A 23,130-nucleotide genomic window follows, 5' to 3' on the forward strand; every position below is an offset into this window, starting at 1 on the left:
GTGTGAATAATCCCTTGTTATATTTTATAAAGGAATTACAATTGATAATTTTTCTCCTTTTTTTTTTTTATGTCATAACAATGGGGAATGCTTGCAAGGCTTTTCTGTAACATTAATAGTGAACCATATCAGTTTTTTAGATAAGTTGATCCACAAAATAATATAACCTCTCTTAATATAAACTTCCCGCCCTGCCTGATTTTTTGCATACCAGAATGTTGGACTTTGATTACCTTGATATATGTGTATATGTACTGCATGATTACAAACGATCTTGCTGAAATATGATCCCTTGGCAAGCATACTTTTTTTAAGTGAAAGAATGAAATTTTGTATGATGGTATCAGGTACATGCTCAAGATTTAAAAAATTATTTTCAAGCTCTCATTGTTACAAATGAGTACAAATTTCACTCTTACAATAATTGATGGAATTACAAATTTTTAAATGGCAATGCTTGCTTACTTTCTTTCATTAAAGCTGGGTCCTCAAGGTAAAAAACTTAAAATGAAGTTGGAATGCTAGTTTTGATTAGGTAGAGATGAGGAAAATAACAAGAACGCAATACGCCTCTCGCAAATTACTGTACCTTCATCTTCCATCAGAAAGTATTCAATTGTGCTTAATAGCAAAAACTTATAAAATACTTCTTTTTTTATCTCTGCTGAGAGCTGCTATCATTCATGTTAGAAATATTGAACCAGCATCATTTTATGCCATAATGAAAAAAAAAAAAAAGGTTTTTCTGTTTGAAATTCTGCTCCTTCTGTTGATAACCTAACTTCTGATAACTGGAATTTTAAATATTTCCAATTCTTCTCTCCCTTCAAGTTTAAGACATTAAGGGTTGATTGTATATATTTTCATTTTATCACCATTTTGCAATAAGTAAACTCTATTAACTGTTAAAAATATTCTGAATTAATTTATTTCAGGTACAATCTATCGCTGAACTAATATCTAAAGATGGAGACTGGTACTTTTTAAAGAAGAAGTTTAATTGTAAATATATATATATTTTTTTTATAGTGTTAAGTTTTCCTTCTCTTATTGTTACATGTATTCTGCAAATATGTATGTTTACCAATTGTTTAATTTTAGGATCGCTGTTAATTTTCATATTACATCCTGTGTAAAGATTTGTACCATTTGATTTTTGCATCATGTGTGGAAGTTTTACTTGCTCAAAAAATGCTCTTATTGCATTGAATCTGATTTACATTGTAAGTATAATTATCTATGTAGCTAATGTGTAGACTGTTCTCATCTTCCCCTTCAATTTAAGACTGTGAGAAATATAAAGGAAAGCAATTGAAGTTTTAAAGAATCTTTTCCTCTTTTTTTTTATTTTTGATTATTATTTTTGCAATTATTATTTCCAGTGACGTTTCTAAGGTATTACAACTGGGACTTTTGCCATTGGTGCATAATCTGGAATAAAAAAGGCCAAATTGACAGTTTTTATTAATTGGTTTTTGTTATTTTTTTTCTTCTGAAAATCAAAATAAATCTAAATTTTGTGATGATGATTTTTGTTATTTATTTTATGACATAAAGATTGCAGTTTTACATACAGCTGTTCAACGTTTTTTTTGTTGTTGCTTATATTGCACGTAGTTAAAAGGATTATAACTTTTTTATTATTTTTTTACCATTTAAGTTTATATAATGTTAAAAATTTAAACTTCATGTTAAGGAAATTGATTGAAAATTTCCTGAAATTGAATTAAAATGAATTGATTTGAATTAAGGAATTGATTGGAAATTGATTGAATATAATTGAAAATTTCCAATAACACGTATAAAAATACTTTTTGAATTAAAAAAATAAATAAATAAAAATTGATTTTTTAAACATTTTTAAGATTTTCTTTCATTTGCATGTTTGCACCCCCCTCTGAAAAAAATTTCTGAGGATACTAGTACATTATCTATGTTGTGATTTTAATCATTAATTTAGCTTAAAAATTTTATCCCAACAAGCCATTAGTTTTATGACAAATTAAATTATTAGATTTGAACAAATCAAGAGTTAATAATTTGTAAGTAAATAATAGTCATTGTATTATCATTAAAATTAATAACATAAAAAAACAAGTACAGTAGAGAACCGATTATCCGGAACGATCGGGACCATCGCGATTCCGGATAACTGATTTTTCCGGTTTTCTGAATCGCTACAAAATGCCGTTTTTTTAATGTTTATAAAACGAAATTAAAAAATTATTTTGAAAGTTTTAGAAATAATAAAAAATGATAAATAATAATACACTTAAGTTTAAATAAGGAAAGAAATTATGAAATGAAAATTATATACAGGCTTATATATGTTATTAATGTTATTATTAACATTAATAACATATATAAGCTATTTGTGCTTATTTGAGATTCGTCTACAAACGGCTTTTGATCCGTCCTCTAAATCAGTTCTTTCGTCAACTCAATACGCCGTACACTCTAAATAACAAAATGGGCTCAAAATCTTGCAAGAAAAAAAATTTTTTTTAATGGAAGAAAATTAATTTCCGGTTCCGAATTTCATTCCGGTTATCTGGTTTTCCGGTTTTCTGATTTCCGGATAAGAGGTTCTGCACTGTATTAAAATTTCAAATGTTGAGGACCAAGCTGTGAAATTTCTTGAGAGAAAATTGTAATTGGTAGTTTTCTATTGTTTACATGGAGTGCTAAAAGGTGCTATTAATAGTGCTAACAAAAAGTTTTCTTTCCATTAATTAAAATATAAAAATCAAAATTGCGAGTAATCAAAAACCAAAACATCTTTCAAAGTTTCATGAGAATTAACTTTCAAATCCATGTAGTTAATCCTATATAATTCTATAAGCCTTTGTAATTTCCTTTTTTTGTAAGTTTACACTCTACCAACATTTTATTTTAATCTTTTAAAATATTTGCCAGCCAATTAAAAAATTTAAATAATGTGATTTAAAATGTTTGTTTTTGAAACATAAGCTTTCTTCAGTTTAATTTCTTAATGAGAGATATTTATTTCTAAAGTGTGCTCAACTCAAATAACCACTTTCTAACTATAACATCTTTGTAAAATTTTAAAATTTATTTGTGCTTAGTTAAATTAGTTGTTTTTACTTTTGTTTAAAATCATCTGTTGAAGAAGTTTTCAAATCTGGTCATTAGTTAATTTTTAAAAAATTAAAAACCACTATGAGCAGAAGACACCTTGAAAAACGAGTTACTATGCATTAACGTCATTTATGTGTTAGCAAGTTTCGCTGGAAAAGCAAAAGAAAGCCTTGCCCATTCATTTCTGCATGAAGATTTTAGTATTGCATTGAATAGTAAAGAAAATAAGATATTGCATCTGTATCGCATTGTTAATTATTAACAATAATGTGTAAGCATTTCTGTAAAATGTTTAATATTCCTAAAAAAAAGGATGAGCTTTAGAAAATTTCAATTTTCGTCTGAAGAAGAAAGTCCATACTGCTTATTTATTGCTGCATTTCATTCTTCTTCCTCTACAGTTTTATAATTTAAATTTTTTTTTTTTTTTGAGGAGAAAGCATTTTTTTAGGTGATAAAGCTTTTCATACGCTGTACATTTGAAGCAACTAAATAAAGAATACATTTTCACGAAAAGGTAGATGTGAGGAAAAGAGTTTTTCATGTGATTCTGAAACTGAAAATGCTTTTATAATACTCTTGTACTTCTCTGATAATATTCAAGTCCCCTCAAAATTCTTTCCTTATCTTCTAGAAAGGAGAAAATAGGCTGTTCAGACTAACTGCAGTCAAATTTAAAAATTGAACATGTTGATGACTGAAAAAAATGATTCAACTGTTTCTAAATGACGCTTAAACTCATTTCATAATAATTATATACCAAACTGTCTTTAATCATTTTTAAATAATTGATAATATGCAGTGCATTTCTTATAGTTTTTCATTATTTCCAAAATTTGCTTTCTGAAAGAGGTGTGAGAAAAAGCAAAAAAATTGGTTGCTAAAAGCACATTCTAATAAATTTTTGTACCAAGCAAAATATTCCAGATTTTGTACGTTAAATCCGAAATCTTGTTAAATGTGAGCTTGTTATAAGTGGGTCTGTATGTCTATATATATTAGTTTCTGTTTACAGGTAATATTCAAAACAACATTGGGTAATTTAGCATGAATCTGAGCCCTAAAATGGGGCTTAAATCAACACATACTTCTCACCATCTCAATTACACTCAACTACAGCTTTTCCCTGTACCTAAATCATACTTTTCATTTTGAATGGCCACCTAATGTTAAATTAACTTTGAATAATTAAATTTCTCATAAAATAAAGAATACATGCAAATTAATTTTGCACTCAAGTATTATAATGACCAATACATGAAGTCCTGTTTACTGTGACATGGACACCATGTCATTTTAACACACTAGAACTTCCAAAGTGAACTATTAATTCCAAAAAAGCAACCCTAATTTTTTTCTCTTTTAATTCTTAGAGAATCACTCCAAAAACAAGTGTGAAACATTTTTCCATTGACAGTGAATCAATGGGTAACAAAAGTCTACAGGAAATTATTCAAACCTATATTTCTTTGGCTGTAACTGCTCAATAAACGTAAATTTCTATGAATGAAGAAAGAGTGACAGGATCACCTATTTTTATTTTAGGAGAACCTGGTCATATTCAGTAAAAAAGATAGTGATATGTATTAAGAGATTAATTACTGTAGTTCTGTATTTAAATGTTTATATTATCATGACGAAGGTCTAAATATTTTGGCTGGTATACTTTTAAATTTATGCTGCATTTTTTTTTTTTATGCTTCCATTTTAAATACTGTTTTATGAAAAAACTTTTAAAATTACATTTACTATAAGACTAAGTGATAATTTATTTTTGAACTGATTATTATTCTTTTTATTTTACAGCTTGTTTCTTTTATTCTGATTGGTGTTGCAGCTTATAGTAGGGTCGCCAGTATCATCACAAATTTAGCAATTGTTGGTGGCATTATAGCATGTGGTGTATTTTTATTTCTGCTATCGCTGATGGGCCTTATTGGTGCTGTGAAACATCACCAAGTTTTATTATTTTTTGTATCCTTTTAGAAGTATTCAATTTATTATTAATCTAGATGTAGCATTGCACTTTTGTGAAAGTGTACGAGGCAGAGTAGCAAAAAAATGTGTTTACAAACTTCATAAATAAAATTCATTTCAGTGTTTTTACAAAAAACTGGCTTAATTGTGCTTTATTTTTTTAAAATTCACTTTTGTTTCTCAATTTTCGTTATCCTTGATGTCTGATTGTTTTATAATATCAGATAATGCGTTAATTTATTATGAACAAAACGTTTTTCAATCGTCTGCTATGTTTATTTTATATCAATTAAAGAAAAAATATTTTAAATTTATTTCTGATTATTCAAAGGTGCTGCATTCTACATCTTGCCAGATGTAGAATCACATCTGCTTTTGTTAAAAATTGTCTTTTATATTTTTTTTTTGTGTAAAAGAAATAAAAGCAGAACGTACTTTGTACATAAATATTCTAATAACATTATTTATTACTAAAAGCGGATGATTTTTCATGAAACAGATCGCAGCTTTACTATCGTTTTTATTTGCTAATTTTTAGGCGTTTTTATTAAACTTTCCTTGTATTTTATTATTTTCTGTCCCTTAAAATTAGGTATGAAATATGTTGCGTTTTTTAACCATTAATTTTATTTTATGTTAGTTAAATTGATGATGTAATAAATCCTTAGTTTATTATAATTTGGTTTTATTTAATTTATTATAATTTGGTACATTATAATAATTGAATTAAATGAATGACATCAATTAACTTATATATTTATTAGTTTCTGTTTGTGTTGGTTAAGTATTTATCTTTAAAATAAGTTTTTTTGTAATTTCCCTATTTCACCATCGTTGTTTTTATTTTCTCTCATATTTTTCCATCTTATTTATAATTCTTTTTTTTTTAAATAGAAAATTTTAATATATTGCAATTTTATAGTTTTTACTTCTTTTTTTTCCCTTACCGTTAAAAACGTTAGTCAGTTGCTTGAATATGATTTATTTTCAATTAAATACGGAATTTTTTGTTTAATATTTTTATTTATAATTTTTTTAAGATGACTTAGTTGTTGAGCAGTTGTTCTTTCATTTTGTTGATTAATAAGTTAAACTTCTATTTTTTGTTCTCTTGCTGCTTTGTTTCATATTTTCAGATAATTGAATTACTAATTAATTCACAACTAAGGATTATGAATATTACATTTTTATCACTGATTTATATACTTTTTGCTTGTGTGTTGATTAAGAGCATTGTTTAATTTTTATTTTATTTGATTTAATGAATATGGATTAATTTATTAAATATAAATTTTGTTGAAATTTTTTTTTTAAAATCTTGAAAGTTTACGTAAATCTACCTTGAAAAGTCAGGAAAAAAATTTCTTTTTAAGTATGAAGCCTGTTTAACCTTTTATGTTAATGCATTATCCGCCTCTGTATCAAATTATTTTTTTTAAAACCCTTTTTAGAATTATTGAGTTAATTAATATGCATCGAAAGCAAAACAAAACATTTTGTATAAAAGACAGTAATTGTATTTTTATGGCTTGTTCTTGAAATGGGTGATTTGGTGACGAGCGCTTGATAAACAGAGAAGCACCTAACCTTTCCGACTCTTCAACTGAGGATCAAAATCCTCCTACCTTTTTCTAACATTAGACATTTCAATATTTAAACTATTGTTCAATATTGTTCTATATTGTTGACATTTCAAATATTTTGTATACATAGAGTTAAATTACCATAAGCTTTAATTTAATAAAAAGCTCTAATCCAAGTTCTATTCTGAATATAGTTCCAAAGCAATATGTAAACCATTCAGCAAGTTTAAATTTATTCAGCATAGTACAAGAAGTCCCATATATGCAAATGTCCATTTTCTGATATTTTTTTATTTTCCAGACACTTTTCAATGATCAGAAAAGAGAATTCTCTTTTCCTCCCTCCTCCCTTAAGAATCCATTTTTCTTTTATTCTTGAGATTTGTATATATTGAGACCTTATGTATTGGAAAATCTTTATAAAATAATCTTATGTAAATCTTATATATTATTTTGCTTCATTTAGAACAGGATAGCTTTGCTTCTATCTTAAGTCCTTAAAAGTAAAAATAATTTGGAGAACTTAAATTAATTAAGATAGATAATTAAAAGTAATGACACGTTTTTAAATTTCTCTGGTTTTTAATTCTTTCAAATGTTTTGTTATCTTTATTATATAGTGTTCTAAGATGCTTTTTCAATTTGTGTATATTAATCCTTGATAATTTTTCAGTACATGCTGATACTCTTTTTATTGTTCATAATTCAGTTCAGTATAGCATGCGCCTGCTTAGCTGTTAGTGCAGAACAACAGCACCAAATCGCCATGGAAGGCTGGCGCAAAGCAAAGCTACCTATAAAGATTAAAGCGCAAACCTTTTTCCGCTGCTATGGATTTGAGAATCAAAGCTTGCCACCAGATGCACCACTTGGTGGAGGAGTATATTATCAAAATGTATAAATTTTTTTTTATTACTTTGACATTTTTACTGTTGGTTCTTTTTTAGTTAGAAATATTGAGTAATTAATTCATATTAACATTGATTCTCTTAGGCTTCCCTATTGACTACAATTTGAAAGTTTTATTAATCAGTTTTCCGAATTTTTTCCCATTTTTTGATTATTTCAAAATAAAATGTTGAGGAAATCCTGATTTCTGAACTTAAGATTGAGATAGTGACATATTAAAGCGGTTGAAATAAGATATAACTTTTCACCTACCTTCATCAGGATTACAATAACTGATAATAGGGCTATTTTAGTCTATTTTTTTAAAAATAATTTTTTATAAAATTCGGCCTGTGAAAAAATGTTTTTAATAGACCTTTTAGATTATTATTAGTCATAAATGTGGGTTAAAGTAACTCTTGCTAGGGACTATAATACTCATGCCTTAAACAAAGGTTATTATGTTCAATGATAAAATCATGTTCAATATATTGTTTCAAAATTTTCGTTTTTATTAGTACTGTTTGATGTGCCCCCCCCCCCCCAGAATTTTTTCAGGGTTCCATTATAAAAGAGTTAACTTTTCCTGTTGTGTTACCAATTAAATTCAGTGGTAAAAGTGAATAATTAATATTTTTTAAAATTTATTTAACCAATAGAAAGAAAGCTATTAATTTTAAATTGAATTATGAATGTTTTATTGCATGTAAAAAATTTCCTGTTACTTAAATTTGAAATAATGTTTCTCCGAATTGAAATAAATTTTAAAACATTTTAAAATGTTTTTTTTTTCTACTTAATTATGCAAATGCATAATTAAATAAATTTTGAAATTAATGATTCAATATAATCATTTTTTATTTTATTTAATTATTAGTAAAAATATTGTCCTAACAGGCTAAGAATCTTTAGAACTAAAACATTGTTACAAAAATTTTGCAAAAAGTGGGGAAATATTGTAATTACGTAATAACTCTATGGTTTAAAAAAAGTGGTATCAATTTTATCATAGACCAATTACAAATTTACTATTATAATAGCCTTCTCATTTATATTAAAATCTCAAAACCAGAAATAATTTTGACAAGCTCAATATTCAGTTCAGACAAACAATGACTAAGTTACTTCAAAATTCTATTATTTTGATTCTTTTTATTTGTGTTTTCATTTAGAAATTATTAAAAATAATAATTTGATTTAATATGTACTGAACTGAATTCAAAATTCGGACTACTTTCTAAGTTGCTCAAATTTTATTTAGAGCTCTATGCCGGATGACAATACAAGTTTCAATCGTTTTTTCACATCCACAACCAGAATTTATAATGATATTAATGCCGAAAGTATTTATTGTCAATCAAAATTCTGACTACTTTTCAAGTAGTTAGAGCACCCTAATTTTACTCAAAATTCAGCATCGGTTGATAAACCAAGTTTCAATAATTTGTTTCAACCAAAATTTTGACCACTTTCCGACTAACTATAGTTTTATAACTTCAGCTGGAGCTCTGCTATTAGTTGACAATGCAAGTTAGAATTGTTTCCTTAGTGTTTAATGCAAAATTTATCTTCAGTCAAAACCACTTTCAGACAAACAAATTTGAAAAATTGCAAAACTAAAAGAACTGTCTGAAAAACTTAGCAATGCACTTAGCTAAGCAAAAACTTATTAAGGTTAAAAACTCTTTAATATATTAGTGGCTAAAAGTTTTGAGTTAATTTTTGGAATTGAACAAAGTTATAAACAAATGCATTTAATATTTTTTTAAATGTGTGTGTTTAATATGCTTCATGAATTTCTTATTACAAAGCAATTGTCACTTTGGTTATGTTTTGATTTAATCTCATTAATCATGTTGCATTTTTATTTTAGCTAAGTATTTTGTAAAGCTCATATTAAAAATCATATACTTGATTAAATTGAATTTTTTTTTCTGACTCTTCTATTTTTTCCTCTTTTTGTTTCCTTAACCCTCCTAATTTTGTTACTATTTTCTGAAAAATTTGGCTGTTAACCCTAAAAATGTTATTTTTGTACATGTATAATTAATTATAATAATATTTCTAAGATAGTTAAAAATTTATTTGTTTTCTCTACAGTCATCTTAAATAAAATAAAATCTCTAATAAACTTATATTTTAATTTCACTGAATCAATGTTTTGCTTTTATTATCATTATGTTTGATTTAAAATTATTTTAAAAATAATAGATAATCGAAATTGTTTATGACTTGATCACTGTAAGAAAACTTTATAGGTTAAATAGAAAGTTTTTTTTTATTAATACTTGCTCCTTTAATATATTTCTTTATATTTTACCTTATGTTACCTTAGGATGTTTGTTTTTGTTTTTTCCTTTTCACCCCCTCTGCATGCTTATTGTCAAAAGTAAAAAGAGCAATTGTTAAATTGAAAAATAAAATAGTAAAGCATGCACCTAGGAATCATGAAGGTTAAAGTTTTTCAATTTCGTGACCAATGAAGTTTTATTGTATTTTCCTTTATCATTAATAAATAAGCAATTGTCTTTTAACAGTATAAATTGAACTATGCTTTATGAAGAATTAATTAAATTAGAGAATCTATCCCATTTTATGAGATAGTGTGTGTCTAACATTTTAATATCAAGAGTATTTCTAGTAGCTAAAACAATATAATTTTTTGTGAATTATTATTTTTAGCTGATGTTTTCTAAAAACATGACCACTCAGTAAATTAAGTTAAAACTAATAAAACATAAAATTTATATTAATTTAATGTGCCTGCTTGAAGTGTCATATAAATTAAAATATTATAATGAAATGGTGACTTTTTCTCTTAAAAAATTGGTGTAATTTGGTTTAAAACTTGCAAGGGAAAAAAACTTTAACAAAGCTATCAATGGCTACCTTGTAAGACCCTTAACAAAGCTACCTTGTTCACGCTAAAATTTGATGTGTTTCCAATAATGCCTGATGAAGTTTAATCTAAAATGAATTGCAAATTCTTCATAAAGTGTGATTGCCAGTTTGAAAACATACTTTATAAGAAATGTCTAAGTCCTAATACAAGAATTTTTTTTTGAAAGTACAGTACAGAACCCGTTATCCGGAAATCAGAAAACCGGAAAACCAAAAAACCGGAACAAAATTCTATAATTTTTCCCGCCATTTTTTAAAAAATTTTTTTTTTCCTCATAAGATTTTAGGATTTTTCTTTCTTCTTTTTAAGATGTTTACCTTACCATCATTTTGGAAATAATCATTAGTGTATTACTTCATCGTTTTTTCTTCCTTTTAAGATTATTTTCAAATATTTTTTTTTTTTTAGTTGGGTTTAACAATAAAAAAACGGCTTTTTGTAGTGATTCAGAAAACCGGAAAAATCAGTTATCCGCAATAGTGATGGTCCCGATCGTTACGGATAATCGGTTCCCTACTGTATTACTCTAAAGACTGCTTCATGCATCAAGTTCTGAAAGTTTTATCAAACGTCATAAATATACTAAGAGTTCATAATGGAGTAAATAGACTTAATTGGTTTCTTGGTCCTTTGAATGTAAAATATAAAAAATTGATAACTTACTACTTAGTATTTAAAACATAGATATGGTCTCTACTTATCCAGAACTCTATGACTAGCTTGGTTATATTTTTCAGGTATTTAATTATTTTTAATTACTTTGAATGTTTTAGATCTCTTCGTGTGCTGGGGAAGTTAACCGGTGTCCTCCTTGTTGGAAAATACTTAGGAATGCAATTAATAACAGCTTGAAAATCTGTGGAGGGATCGGACTGTTTTTTAGCTTCACTGAGGTAAAATATTTTGTTATTCAGCCCCTTTATTTTCAGATGGTTATAGTCAAGCTCTTTTATTGTAAATACTATTTAGTGGTAAAAAGCTTACATTTATTCAGTAATTTATACTTTTAATGAAATTTGGAATTATTGTATTATTTTTGAGAATTACTTTTAATTAAAAGTTATTCTTTATAATAAAACCATGATGTACAGTGTCCCTCCCCCTAAAAAAAGCAAAACACATGGAATAACCTTTTGACACTTGTTGGAACTTGATAGTTTTAAAGGATGACCTCACATATGCTAATTAATTAGTGTAGATGATATCTACAGGTACAGAATCAGACATAAAAACGTGTTTTATCTGAATAAACATTTTTTTACCAATTATGATTTCTGAACCCAAAATATTGTCCCTGTAATTTGATCAGGAGAACAGTTGAAAGTTTGGATCCCTTAATGCAAAAACTAAAATCTAATAAACTAAATCTAATAATTTAATAATCTAATAAACTCCATAGCAAAAACTTTTTTCAGCAAATTGTGAAAATTTTTGCGCGCAAGTATAAAGTTTATTAAAAAATAATTCTATGCCAAAAACAATTTTTAACAATTATAATTTTTTATTATTTTATTTAAAAATAAAGAAATTTAAATTGCTAGGTATACCAATTTTTACATGATTTTAAAGAATATAATTTTATATGGAGAAATACAAAATTTGAACAAAATCGGTCAAATAGTTCCTGAGAAATTGCATTTTAATCATCTGATTTCTTTTAAAATTTGATTTCTCAGGAACAATTAGACTGATTTTGTTCACATTTTTATTTTGTGATATAAAATTGCCTTTAAAATGATAAAATTTCTGTACCTTACAGTTCAAAATTTTTGACTATTGCTAAATAAAATAGTAGAAAAAGAATTTTTTTTTTGCTATCTTTTGACAAACTAATTTTATATCTGTGTGCAAAAAAAATTATGTTCACTGAAAAAGCTATTAAGATATGGTGAAATATGCAAAGTAAAATTAAGATTTAGGGGCTCAAAATTTCGACCATATTTCCTAGATTGCGGCTACTCTTATATTTTGGGGGTTCAGAAATTCAAATCCGTGGGAAAAAAAGTATGTTATAGAGAGAAACTGCCTTCTTGTGTCTGATTTTGTAACTTTAAATATAGTCTGAATTAATATATTAGAGGTTACCCCCTCAAACCATTAAAATTGAGTCCTAGTATGTGAAAATCCAACCTTTAAATCGAAAAGTTTTTATAGTGTATTGTTTATTTTTTGCTCACTGTACAAAGATTACAGCATAAAAGTAAAGGAATTCAACCTTATTTCCTAAATTTTAGTAAAAATACTGCTATTATTATATGGGTCATTCTCACAAAAACAGTCATTTTCATGTCCCCAGTATATTTTATGTTTGTTTTACAACTTACGAGAAAAAAATTTTCAGGGAAAGTGTCCTTCAGAATGCAAGCTAACAAAGGAATAAAAATAAAATTATCAATTTTTATTTTTTATTAATTTTAGGTAATAAAAATATACCAATATGTCATTCCCTCACTTGTCCCCACTGCTGATTTAAAAAAAGAAAAAAAAAATTTATGAAATAAAAAATTATTTTTTACAAATTTGTGTTTTTTATTTGAGAATATTGAAATATAGAATTCAGAAAATAAATTTTAAATTTAATTTCTGATAAAAATATTAACACAGCACTATTTTAAACTTTGTCCCCAGTGTTTCGCGTCATTCCCTCACAACAATGTTCTTATCACCTGCAATCATCTTAGAATAAAAATATTTTAATAAAAACTTCAGAAGTTAACAACTGGCATCATAGAACAAAATTGCAGTATGTTTCCATCTTCAACTTAAAGAAGCTTTGCTGTGGAATAAATTTGAATGAATCAAACCAGGTAAAATTTTTTACATTTGTCATTCCCTCATGTCGTTTTTTAGAGTAAAATAAAATACAACTTCATCGAGAAAGTGGATAATTATATGTTGCTTTCTTGTATGAATATAATTGTATGTGATTGACTTCAGAAATTAATAAAGCCTAACTGTTATTTTTAAATTTTATTGAATTCGTCATTCCCTCACTAGTGTATAAAGTGAGGGAATGATTCAAGATGAGTATATTATTAAATTTTTTTTTTGTTCAATCGTGCCAGCCAATTTTATTTCCCAAACCTGTAAAAACTATTAAATATATAAGACTAAATTATAATAAATATTAGATATACTTAGTATGTTATCATTTTCAAACTTTAGGTAGATGTAACTTAGATAAAAACATGTATTAAAATAAAATATCATTCCCTCACTATTAGTGTCAGTCCCTCACTTTTTAAATAGTGAAAATAATTAATTTACTTATTAATTAAGTTGAAAAACAAATTAAAAAATTAATAAATTGATTTATTAAACTAATTAATTTATTTATTAAATTAATTATTAATTATTATAAATTAATTATTATAAATTAATAATTATAAATTAATTATTAATTATTATAAATTAATTATTATAAATTAATAATTATAAATTAATTATTTAAAAAATTAATTAATTTAAATATTAAGTATAATTTATAGGATATATACTTTCTTTATAATGCCATTACATATTTCTATTAATATAGAAAGTTTCAGAGCTTTTTATTCACTTTACTTTTTTGGGATTTTATGAACTGAAAAATGACAGTTTTCGTGAGAATGACCCATATACTTTAATGAATCAAATGTTTTGTTACTGGGGAAAATGTAAGTTAAGATTTGAGTACTAATTAAAACCTGTTTAATTCATGTACTTTCTTTAGTTTGTGGGAGTATGGCTGACTGTTCGCTATCGTAACCAGAGAGATCCTCGAGCTAACCCTAGTGCTTTTCTCTAATACTAATATATTACAGGTATTATGCATGTGAACTAACTATTTTATTAATACCTTTGCTAACAACTATTTCTTTTCCTTTTCATTCTTTATAAAATTCTTAACAACACTTTTAACAAAATATTTTTATTTTCAATAGCATATTTTTACATTTTATTGTCAATCATATTTGATACATAGAATAAAACAATTTTATTTATCTCTAAATAAACTTCTTTAATTTAAGGCAAAATAAGTAATGTTTTTTTAAGCTCTAAAGTATTCATTATGCACAACTAAAAAAAAATAATATGTAAAAGCACTAAAATGGTAAAGGGTAAAGTTAGAAATGGTAAAGGGGTGAGGTCTATATAGAATTCTATTGGTGAACCGAAAACAAAAACTTCGAATTTTTTCAAACTCCATACTATGGCATATGCTTCTCTCTCTGTAGTAGACCATGCTTGCTGACTATCACTTAGTTTCTGGCTAGCATATGCAATAGGGTGTATCTTGTTGTCCACTTTTTTGTGACAAACACACAGCCACCACAATCTGGGATGCATCGGCATGAATAATGGAAGGTAAGTTACTAATTGGCATGTGTAAAGAAAAAGCTTTGACCAAAGATCTTTTTAGTTTAAGAAAAGCCACGTCATGTTCTTGTGACCAAGGAATATTGTCTGCCTCTCTCTTTATAAGTTAAGTTAATGGAAACACAAGAACTAGGAATGTAGTCAGGATAATAGTTGCACAAACCAAGAACACTATGTCGATCTTTTTTAGTTTTAGGACATGAGATAGTAGGTTCAGGCTGATATCAGCCTGAACCTACTATAATATTTAATTTCAGTCTTTGCAAAAGACCACTTTTCGAAATTCATAGTGAAGTTTTGTTCTAGCTTGGATAAAAGGATTCTTAAATGAATTGTTTGTTCCTGAAGTGTTTGTTCATATTTCCCAAAAATATGGCAATATTATTGATGTAGGCGTGTGAAAAAGCTCAGTACTGCAACAGGATGTTTTCTTCTCTCTGAAAAGTTACTGATGCATTTTTTCAGACCAAAACTCATGACCTTAAACTGACACTGTTGTTGAGGAGATTTAAAAACGGTCAGTTCTGTGCACTTTGGTTCCATGGGTACTGCATAATAACTCTTCAGTAGGTCTAGAGTACATATTATATTTGCCCTACCCATGATGTTAATTCTGCTGCTTCTTCCATTAGGAAATTGTCTGAAACAATCACTGCATTTAGAGTTTTATAATTGACACATAGCTGCAGACCAACATCCTTCTTATCAACACACACTATTGGATATGCTATCTCTGCATTAATTTCTTCGATGAAACCCTGTTACACCAGCTCTTCTATTTGTTTGTCTACTTTGCATTTTAGCGCTTCTGGAATCCGACAAACGAATGGTTTCTTTCTCACCGAATTGGGTTTGAGTCGTATATGGTGAGGTCCTTCTTTAGCGATTTTCATTTTGCCAGTGAATAGCTGTTCATATTCAATTCACAGCTGTTTAAGTTCTCCTTTTTCCTGGTCTAAATTGGTCAATCAACACTGTTAAAGGATTCATTGAGTTTTATATTCAGTGTAGCTGGACACGAATGAATCTCGCCAAAGTGACTGTCTTAAAAAATCACTCCCACAGCAAGAGATCGAGAATTATACTTCCGAATTTTATCCACGTGGACATGTTTTACGTTTCTGTCAGGCAATTTTCACTTTGATTGAGTAGGGAGGATGTTGCCGAACTATCATTCTTGGACCCGTTCATCTTGCATATATCTTGTTATTGGAATCCGAAATTCAAAGACAACTTGATCTCCTATGTTGAATTTTCTAATTGGAGATCTTTTGTTAAATTAGTCGTTGTAGGATTTTTGCTTATCAGCTACTACTAATGAAGCATTTTCAGTTGTAAGTTCTAATTTTATTTTCATCTCTTGCAAGTAGTCATCTCACCTGCCCAAGAAAATTTAAGAATGGAAAATGGCCCTTTTGCTTCTTTGCCATACAGTGACTTGGAACAGCAACTTGGAACGTTGTGTTTGAGACTTCCTATTAGCAAAAAGTAAAAATAGGAGCTGTTGATCCTATGCAGAGCCATGGTCGCTCAGGGGATAGAGCGCTTGCCCACCAATGAGGTGACCCACCTCGAATCCTTGCGATTGCTGGTTGATACGAATTCCGCATTGACCAACCGCAGTGCTGACGTAAAATATCCTCAGTGGTAAGCAGATCATGGGTTAGTCTCCTTGCCGTTAGATTAACTGTGAGAAATTCTCATGGTTTTCCTGTCCATGTAATGCTAATGCAGGTTAGTTCCATCAAAAAGTCCTCCACAATGACAAATTTCTCACAATACTTGATAAAAGAGTTTCCTTGTCTTCCGGATTAAGTTCAAAATTATAAGGCTATGGACTTGAACGTTGGAAGTTGTAAACTCATAAATTGATACACTGTTCAACGGCGGTTATAAAGTAAAACAAAAATATAATGTAGCATATCTTTTAAAACTTAATTTCAGCTTTCTACCAAACCGTTGCTAGAAAGATATCTAGGACTAGATTCAATTCTTTTTATAAACTCCTGCATCAGCGATGTTGTAAAATTAGTACCTTGATCTCTAGCTATGATATTTGGAATCCCCATCCTTGAAAATATCTTTAAAATCACCTTAGTATAAAGTGACCACATGTCCCGATTTTGGTGGGACAGTCTCGCTTTTTGGTGGACTGTCCCGCGTCCCGCCGATTTTTAAAAATGTCCCGCTTTTTAGAAAATATCTGCATTTCTTATTTTAAATGTACTGTAAAAATATATTCCTATTATTTATTAAGTATTATGGTGAATATAAAGAAATAAAAAATACATAAAAAACACATAAAATGCGTGCAGAGTAAACTAAATTAGGCAATGTACCAAGTTAGATTTACTCGGTGGTGTGCTATCATTGTCTTTACGTCTCGGCTTAATTCAGATAAGTGCGGACTACCGTTAGACAGTGCGGTTTGTTGTTTTCAATTTGACGTTCGGTTTGACTCATTATTTGATTGACAAAGGTTGAGCAATAGTCGCCACAAAGTAACAGTCAGTTAGGTAAAATTTAATACTCTTTTTTAGCCTTTGTAGTAATTTTTTTATTTATTTCTAGTATTTACCCACAAAATAAAAGATGAGTAAAAAAAGAGGATGCAAATTTTATGAAGAGCTAAGCAGAGAATTTCCATTTATTAAAAGTACCAAAATAGACTATATGGTACGGTGTGATAAACGCAATGCTGAATTTTCGGTCTCACATGGTGGAAAAAACGATATTACTAAACATCTAGCGACAAAGAGGCACAGAAGATTTTTTAATAATGCCGCTTCCTCATCTAAAATGAAATTTTCGCAGTGCTAGCTTTAGCAACACGGAAAAACAGCTAGCATTAGCGGAAGGGCTATTTGCTTTCTGCCCCATAAACCACAATCAAAGTTTCAGATCAATGGATTGTACGTCGCAAGTGATTAAAACATTATACGACAAAAAATATGCATGTGCAGGGACAAAAACCGAAGCAATTATTTGTAATGTTTTTTCACCATATTCGTTTTCACAATTGCAGAAAGAATTAGAAAAATGCGCATTTATATCCATATATTCTGATGCTTCCAACCACAAAGATTTAAAATTATTTCCCACAGGTTTTAGATTTTTTGATCCAGAAGCAGGAATTAAAATTAGAATATTAGATTTTGTTTCATTGCCTGATGAAACTTCACAAATAATTTTTGATTTAATAAGTACTATTTTAAAAAAGAATAATTTAAACAATAAAATTATTGCCCATTGTGCTGATAACACTAACGTAAATTTTGGTGGAAAAGCTAGAAGAGGCATCAATAACGTTTTTACGAAACTTAACGAACATTTGAAGCAAAAAAATATTGGAGTTGGTTGTGCAGCGCATATTCTATACCTATACTATTCAAACAGCATCTGACTTACTTCCAGTTGATGTTGAAAATATTTTTGCAAACATTTATTCATATTTATATATATATATATATACACAGTCCAGTCACATTAATGTGACCACCTGTCAAAATCCAGAATAACCACCTTTGGCACTGCGAGACGTGCAGGAAGAGAGTCAATTAGGTTTCTGAAGATGTTCACTGGGATGTTGAGCCATGCCGACTCTAGTGCCGTGACCAGCTGCGCTAGATTACGCGGTTGAGGATCCATGGCGTGAACAACCCGATCGAGGTGGTCCCACAGATTCTCGATTGGGTTTGAATCCGGTGAGTTTGCTGGCCAGGGGAGTATGGTAAATTCATCCTGGTGCTCTTCGAACCACGCACATACACTGCGAGCTGTATGACACCTCGCATTGTCCTGCTGGTAGATGCCATCATTCTGAGGAAAAATCATTCGCATGTAGGGGTGGACATGGTCCGCAAGGACAGATGCGTACTTGTGCTGATCCATCGTGCCCTCCACAATGATGAATGCACCCAGTGAATACCAGGAAAAATTTCCCCAAACCTTAATGCTCCCTCCTCCAGCCTGCAGCTTTCCGACAATTGTTACAGGATGTTTGCTTTCAGACGTTTCATGCCATATACTCCAACGTCCATCTGTGCGATGGAGCATAAAACGTGATTCATTGGAAAAAACCACCTGTTGCCACTCTGTGGGCGTCCAGTTGTGGTACTGGCTTGCTATTTCCAGCCTTCGTCGCCGATGAACAGTAGTCAGTATAGGTGCATTAACCAGGCGTCTGCTACGGAGGCCCATGCGCAACAACGTTCGCTGAACAGTGGTTGAAGATACACTCTTGTTAGCCCCTTGATTCATCTGGGTGGTCAGTTGCTCAACAGTTGCACGTCTATTCGCCTGAATGCATCTCCGTAGCCTTCGTTCGCCTCTGTCCTCTATGGCTCGCGGTGCACCACATGTGCCACGCCACTTGTTTTGTATAGTGCCATTTTGCCATGCACGGTATACTTTTACCACCGAAATGCTTTCACCCTTGGCCCGAAAGCCAATAATCAAGCCCTTTTAGACATCGGATAAATCGCTATGTTTCTGCATTACGCCAACGATTGAAATGCTTTTAGATGCCTTAGGACATCCTACATATACAGTCCACTGTAATGTGCTGCCACCTGCCTTCTGTGATTGGTTATTTCGCGTTGACATCGAAAGTAGGTAGTGGTCACATTAATGTGACTGGACTGTGTATATTGTGCGTGTTGAAAGTTTGACTAAATTGTAATTCTCATTTCATCCCATTTGTCCCGCTTTGTCTCAATAAAAATGTGGTCACTTTACCTTAGTAGTCAATTGCAGAGAGTAACCAAAGGGGTACTGCTTCGGGTCAACGAGTCATTTGGTCCATTAAACAAAAGGTATTTATGCCCACCACCAAGGGTTCCAGATCAAGCTTAGCCTTTTTTGAATCTAGTTTCGTCTTTTCTGATACTTGAAGTAGCTTTTCGTAATTATAACTCTGTATTTTCTTTTCATTCCCATTCATTTTCTTTTCATTTCCATTCTTCATTTTCTTTATGCCTTCCAATTAATAAATTTAACATTTCTCTCACAAAATTTTCTTTATAATTAGTGTTTTCAGCAATTGCTGTTTTTAATTCATGTAGTTTTCAGTCTTGGATGTTCTCAACACCTAATTCAGCGGCATAAAATTGCAAGTCTTCTTTCCTATCTTTAACAGCCATTTTCCACAATAATATGAAAAGAGTTACATGATTTTTCCATGGAAGTAAGTGCGTATTTTGGCGCTTACTGCTCTGATGTGACGAGCATTACTATGTTTGAAATAAATCCAAGAATAATAACAGCTACAAAAGGTTTATTAATTAACATTTAAAAACAATAAACAAAACAATTGGCAAAATTAAAAGGCCTTCAGTGGCCAAAATGCAGAAATATAAGAAAAATATGCAATAATAGAGGAAAAACCACCCTACTTTTTCATCTACTTCTCCTTCCTTAATTAATTAATTAGGTGGGGGATAAACTTGTCCTCTACTATCACTACAGTTATATTTTAGAAGCTCAACCTGCTAATGAATGTTAAGGATTGGGATACTATTTGTTAATTAGATATGTAATGAAGATTAGATTAGTTTAGATATGAAAACATTGAAAAAAAAACTATTTTAAATTACTTTGGTTTGAATAGACTTGATGTACGTGAGCTACATGTAAAAACTGCATTTAAATAAGCATAAAACTAAATGGGTATAATTGAAATATGTTTTTTGTCTACAAGCTATTTTATATACATTTAATGGAAAATTATGATACAAAAGTTTAGTGGCACTCTTGCATTTAGTCTAGATTTTTAAAGCCTATTTTAAAATATAATAATTTACTTGCATATCCCTTTCATTATTTTTTAGTAAATAGCCATTAGCAATGAATAAAATTTTAGAAAAATCAGACCCTAAATAATGTATTTATTAATTATATTGTTAAAACTATTTTATACTTGAAATAATAATATTTCTTAAAAAAATCAATTCATTAATGTATGGATCTTCTTTTAAATTCACTTTTTATTTAAATCAATGTTTTTATTAAAAAAAATAATGAAAGGAACTTGCATGTTAATACAGAAATTTGCGTGCATATTCTTCTTATTATTTCTTGGTGAAAACCTTCATAATCAATGAAATTGAGCATTAAAAAATGTCACACCTTAAAATTTAGTTCATTAATTATATTGTTTAAAATTAATTTATACTTAAATTAAAGATAGGTTTCTTTTTAAAAAAAATATCTTGATTTATATCAATGTTTTTTTCCAATGAAAAAATGGAATGGACTGGCATGTGAATATAATAATTTACATGCATATCCCTTCTATTATTTTGTAGTGAAATACCGTCATTATCACTGAAATGAGATATTTAAAAAAAATCATATCCTAAAGAATTCATTTTTTAATTAAATGATTGTATGTATGCAAATATTTTTACAATTAAATTTAAAAAAAAAAAAAAATTCCGTTTGTTTTAATTAACAGCTTTTGAAAAACCACAGTGGTTTCTTTATATATATCAAAACAAACAAACAGTGATTTAAATCTTAATTTTAATCATGATTTAAATCGTGCCAACCTTAATGAATTCTGAATATTTTTCGTTAGAAGTGCTTTTATATGAATACGCAATGAATAAAATCATAATACATTACAAATTTGTTTACATTGATAACAGAATTTCTTTTTAAACATGAACCGAAGAGTAATGTATAAAATTTAAACATTTCATTTCCATTTATGCTTTTGAGTGTAACAAGCATAAAGTGTCTTTAACAAGATAAAAAATAAGTTTCTCTAACTCTATTTTAATTTGTTCAATTATTACATTATTTAACTTATTTTAAAAGGAATCAGAAAATGAATTTAGTAATGCTGTATTTTTTATTAACCATTTTGCTCACATAAATTTATTTTTCCAGATATATTTGCAGGAAACCTATATCTAAACATTTCAAAATTATATATTTATGTTTATATAAAGAAATACAGATTCCCATTAAACTTAAAAGTGGAAAATTTTTTATGAAAAAATACTTTTGCATTTGGTTTTATGCAAACTAAAACTATTTATATAAATAATAAAAATTGAACTTTTATAAAGATTATTTTTTAAAAAAAACAGGTTTGGTTTTTTTGAAAATACCATTTGGTTTAAACCAACCCACCCTGGTTATGACTAACTTAAGTGCTGCACTATGTTCCTCCCACTAGGATCGCTGGAAGCTTATTGAATCACGACTTGCATGATATGATGACTGCACTCACCCTCATACCCCACCATGTCAGAGATTAAGTTCCTGATCATTGTGTCATTCCATAAGAAATATATTGTTTCATTCCATACAAAAGTTATGAGATTTTCTTACTGATTTAATTATGTAAAAATATAACTTAATGTTGCATGTTTAAATTAATACTTAATTACATTGATTCAATATGAAACTAGTTTCTTTTTTTTTTTTTTTTTTTAAATAATAAAGTGTGAGACAAGCTAATACAAAAACTAAGCAATTCAAAAAGTTTTTTCACATTCCCTTCTAATTGCTTGTAACTTAAGAAATTGGATATTTTTTATGCATTTAATATTTTATTCATTATATTTTTCTTTTCTTTTTCAGCTTTTAGCTGTGTTTTTGACCCACAGATATCGTCAGTTATGGTTGCCCTTTAAAGAGAGATTATTCTTTTTATGAATACAGAAAATTCATTTTATGCTCTATTTTATGTATCTCATGTTATTTATTTCATTATCACTTCATTTTATTTTATTTTGCCATTGTGATACATACATGTGCCATAAAATGTATTATTAATGCAAATTGTACTATGCAGGTATTTTTATTGTTATTATTAATAATTTAAAAACCCTTAATTATTGCTTTTTATTATTTAAATTAAGAATTTGCTTATTTAAAAATGTGAAACTTATTCAAATGATAAAAAGGATACTAATATTTTTTTCTTTAAATATTTTTTTTTGTTTGTTACTATGCAGTTTATTACTTATTGTATTCAGGGGTCTGTCCAGACATTTTGTGAAAGGTCCTGTTTTTGTAAAATTGTGAAAAAAACTATTTATAATTTGTGAATATAAAATAAGTGTTAAGTCACATTCTTTTAACCAGGATCCTGTTTTTCTGAATTTGTGCAAATAGGGTCCTGTTATTGCAAAAATTGCTAAAAACCTTTTCAAAATGTTTTTAAATTGTAAATAGATAAAGGATTCTGCTCAACAATTGTTGCTACTAAATTAGAGATGCAACATACCTATATTTGGCATTTAGCCTAAACTGCCCAGCATAGAATATTCATTTCGGACGAATAATCAATACATAATTACTCACATTTTT

At 28.5% G+C, this 23,130-nt stretch overlaps 1 protein-coding gene across 5 annotated transcripts in view; it reads left to right on the forward strand.

Annotated features, from left to right (window-relative positions):
• Positions 1 to 22,839, forward strand: part of LOC107455470 (tetraspanin-13) — a 29,921-nt gene extending 7,082 nt beyond the window's left edge. For 3 of the 5 annotated variants that reach the window (XM_016073044.5, XM_016073047.5, XM_016073046.4), the window contains exons 2-7: positions 936 to 1,002; positions 1,102 to 1,223; positions 4,906 to 5,073; positions 7,333 to 7,554; positions 11,223 to 11,342; positions 22,399 to 22,839. In XM_016073044.5, coding sequence (XP_015928530.1) covers positions 1,164 to 1,223; positions 4,906 to 5,073; positions 7,333 to 7,554; positions 11,223 to 11,342; positions 22,399 to 22,473 — 645 coding nt within the window. In that variant the 5' untranslated portion in view covers positions 936 to 1,002; positions 1,102 to 1,163 and the 3' untranslated portion in view covers positions 22,474 to 22,839. Of the gene's footprint in view, positions 1 to 935; positions 1,003 to 1,101; positions 1,224 to 4,905; positions 5,074 to 7,332; positions 7,555 to 11,222; positions 11,343 to 14,161; positions 14,253 to 22,398 lie in introns of all 5 variants that reach the window. The other 2 variants (XM_016073045.5, XM_071187652.2) reach the window with 1 other exon arrangement.
• The last annotated feature ends 291 nt before the right edge of the window (positions 22,840 to 23,130 follow it).

This window comes from Parasteatoda tepidariorum, chromosome 11, assembly GCF_982258835.1.
Source record: "Parasteatoda tepidariorum strain Cologne lab strain chromosome 11, Ptep-v5.0, whole genome shotgun sequence".
NCBI lineage: Eukaryota > Metazoa > Arthropoda > Arachnida > Araneae > Theridiidae > Parasteatoda > Parasteatoda tepidariorum.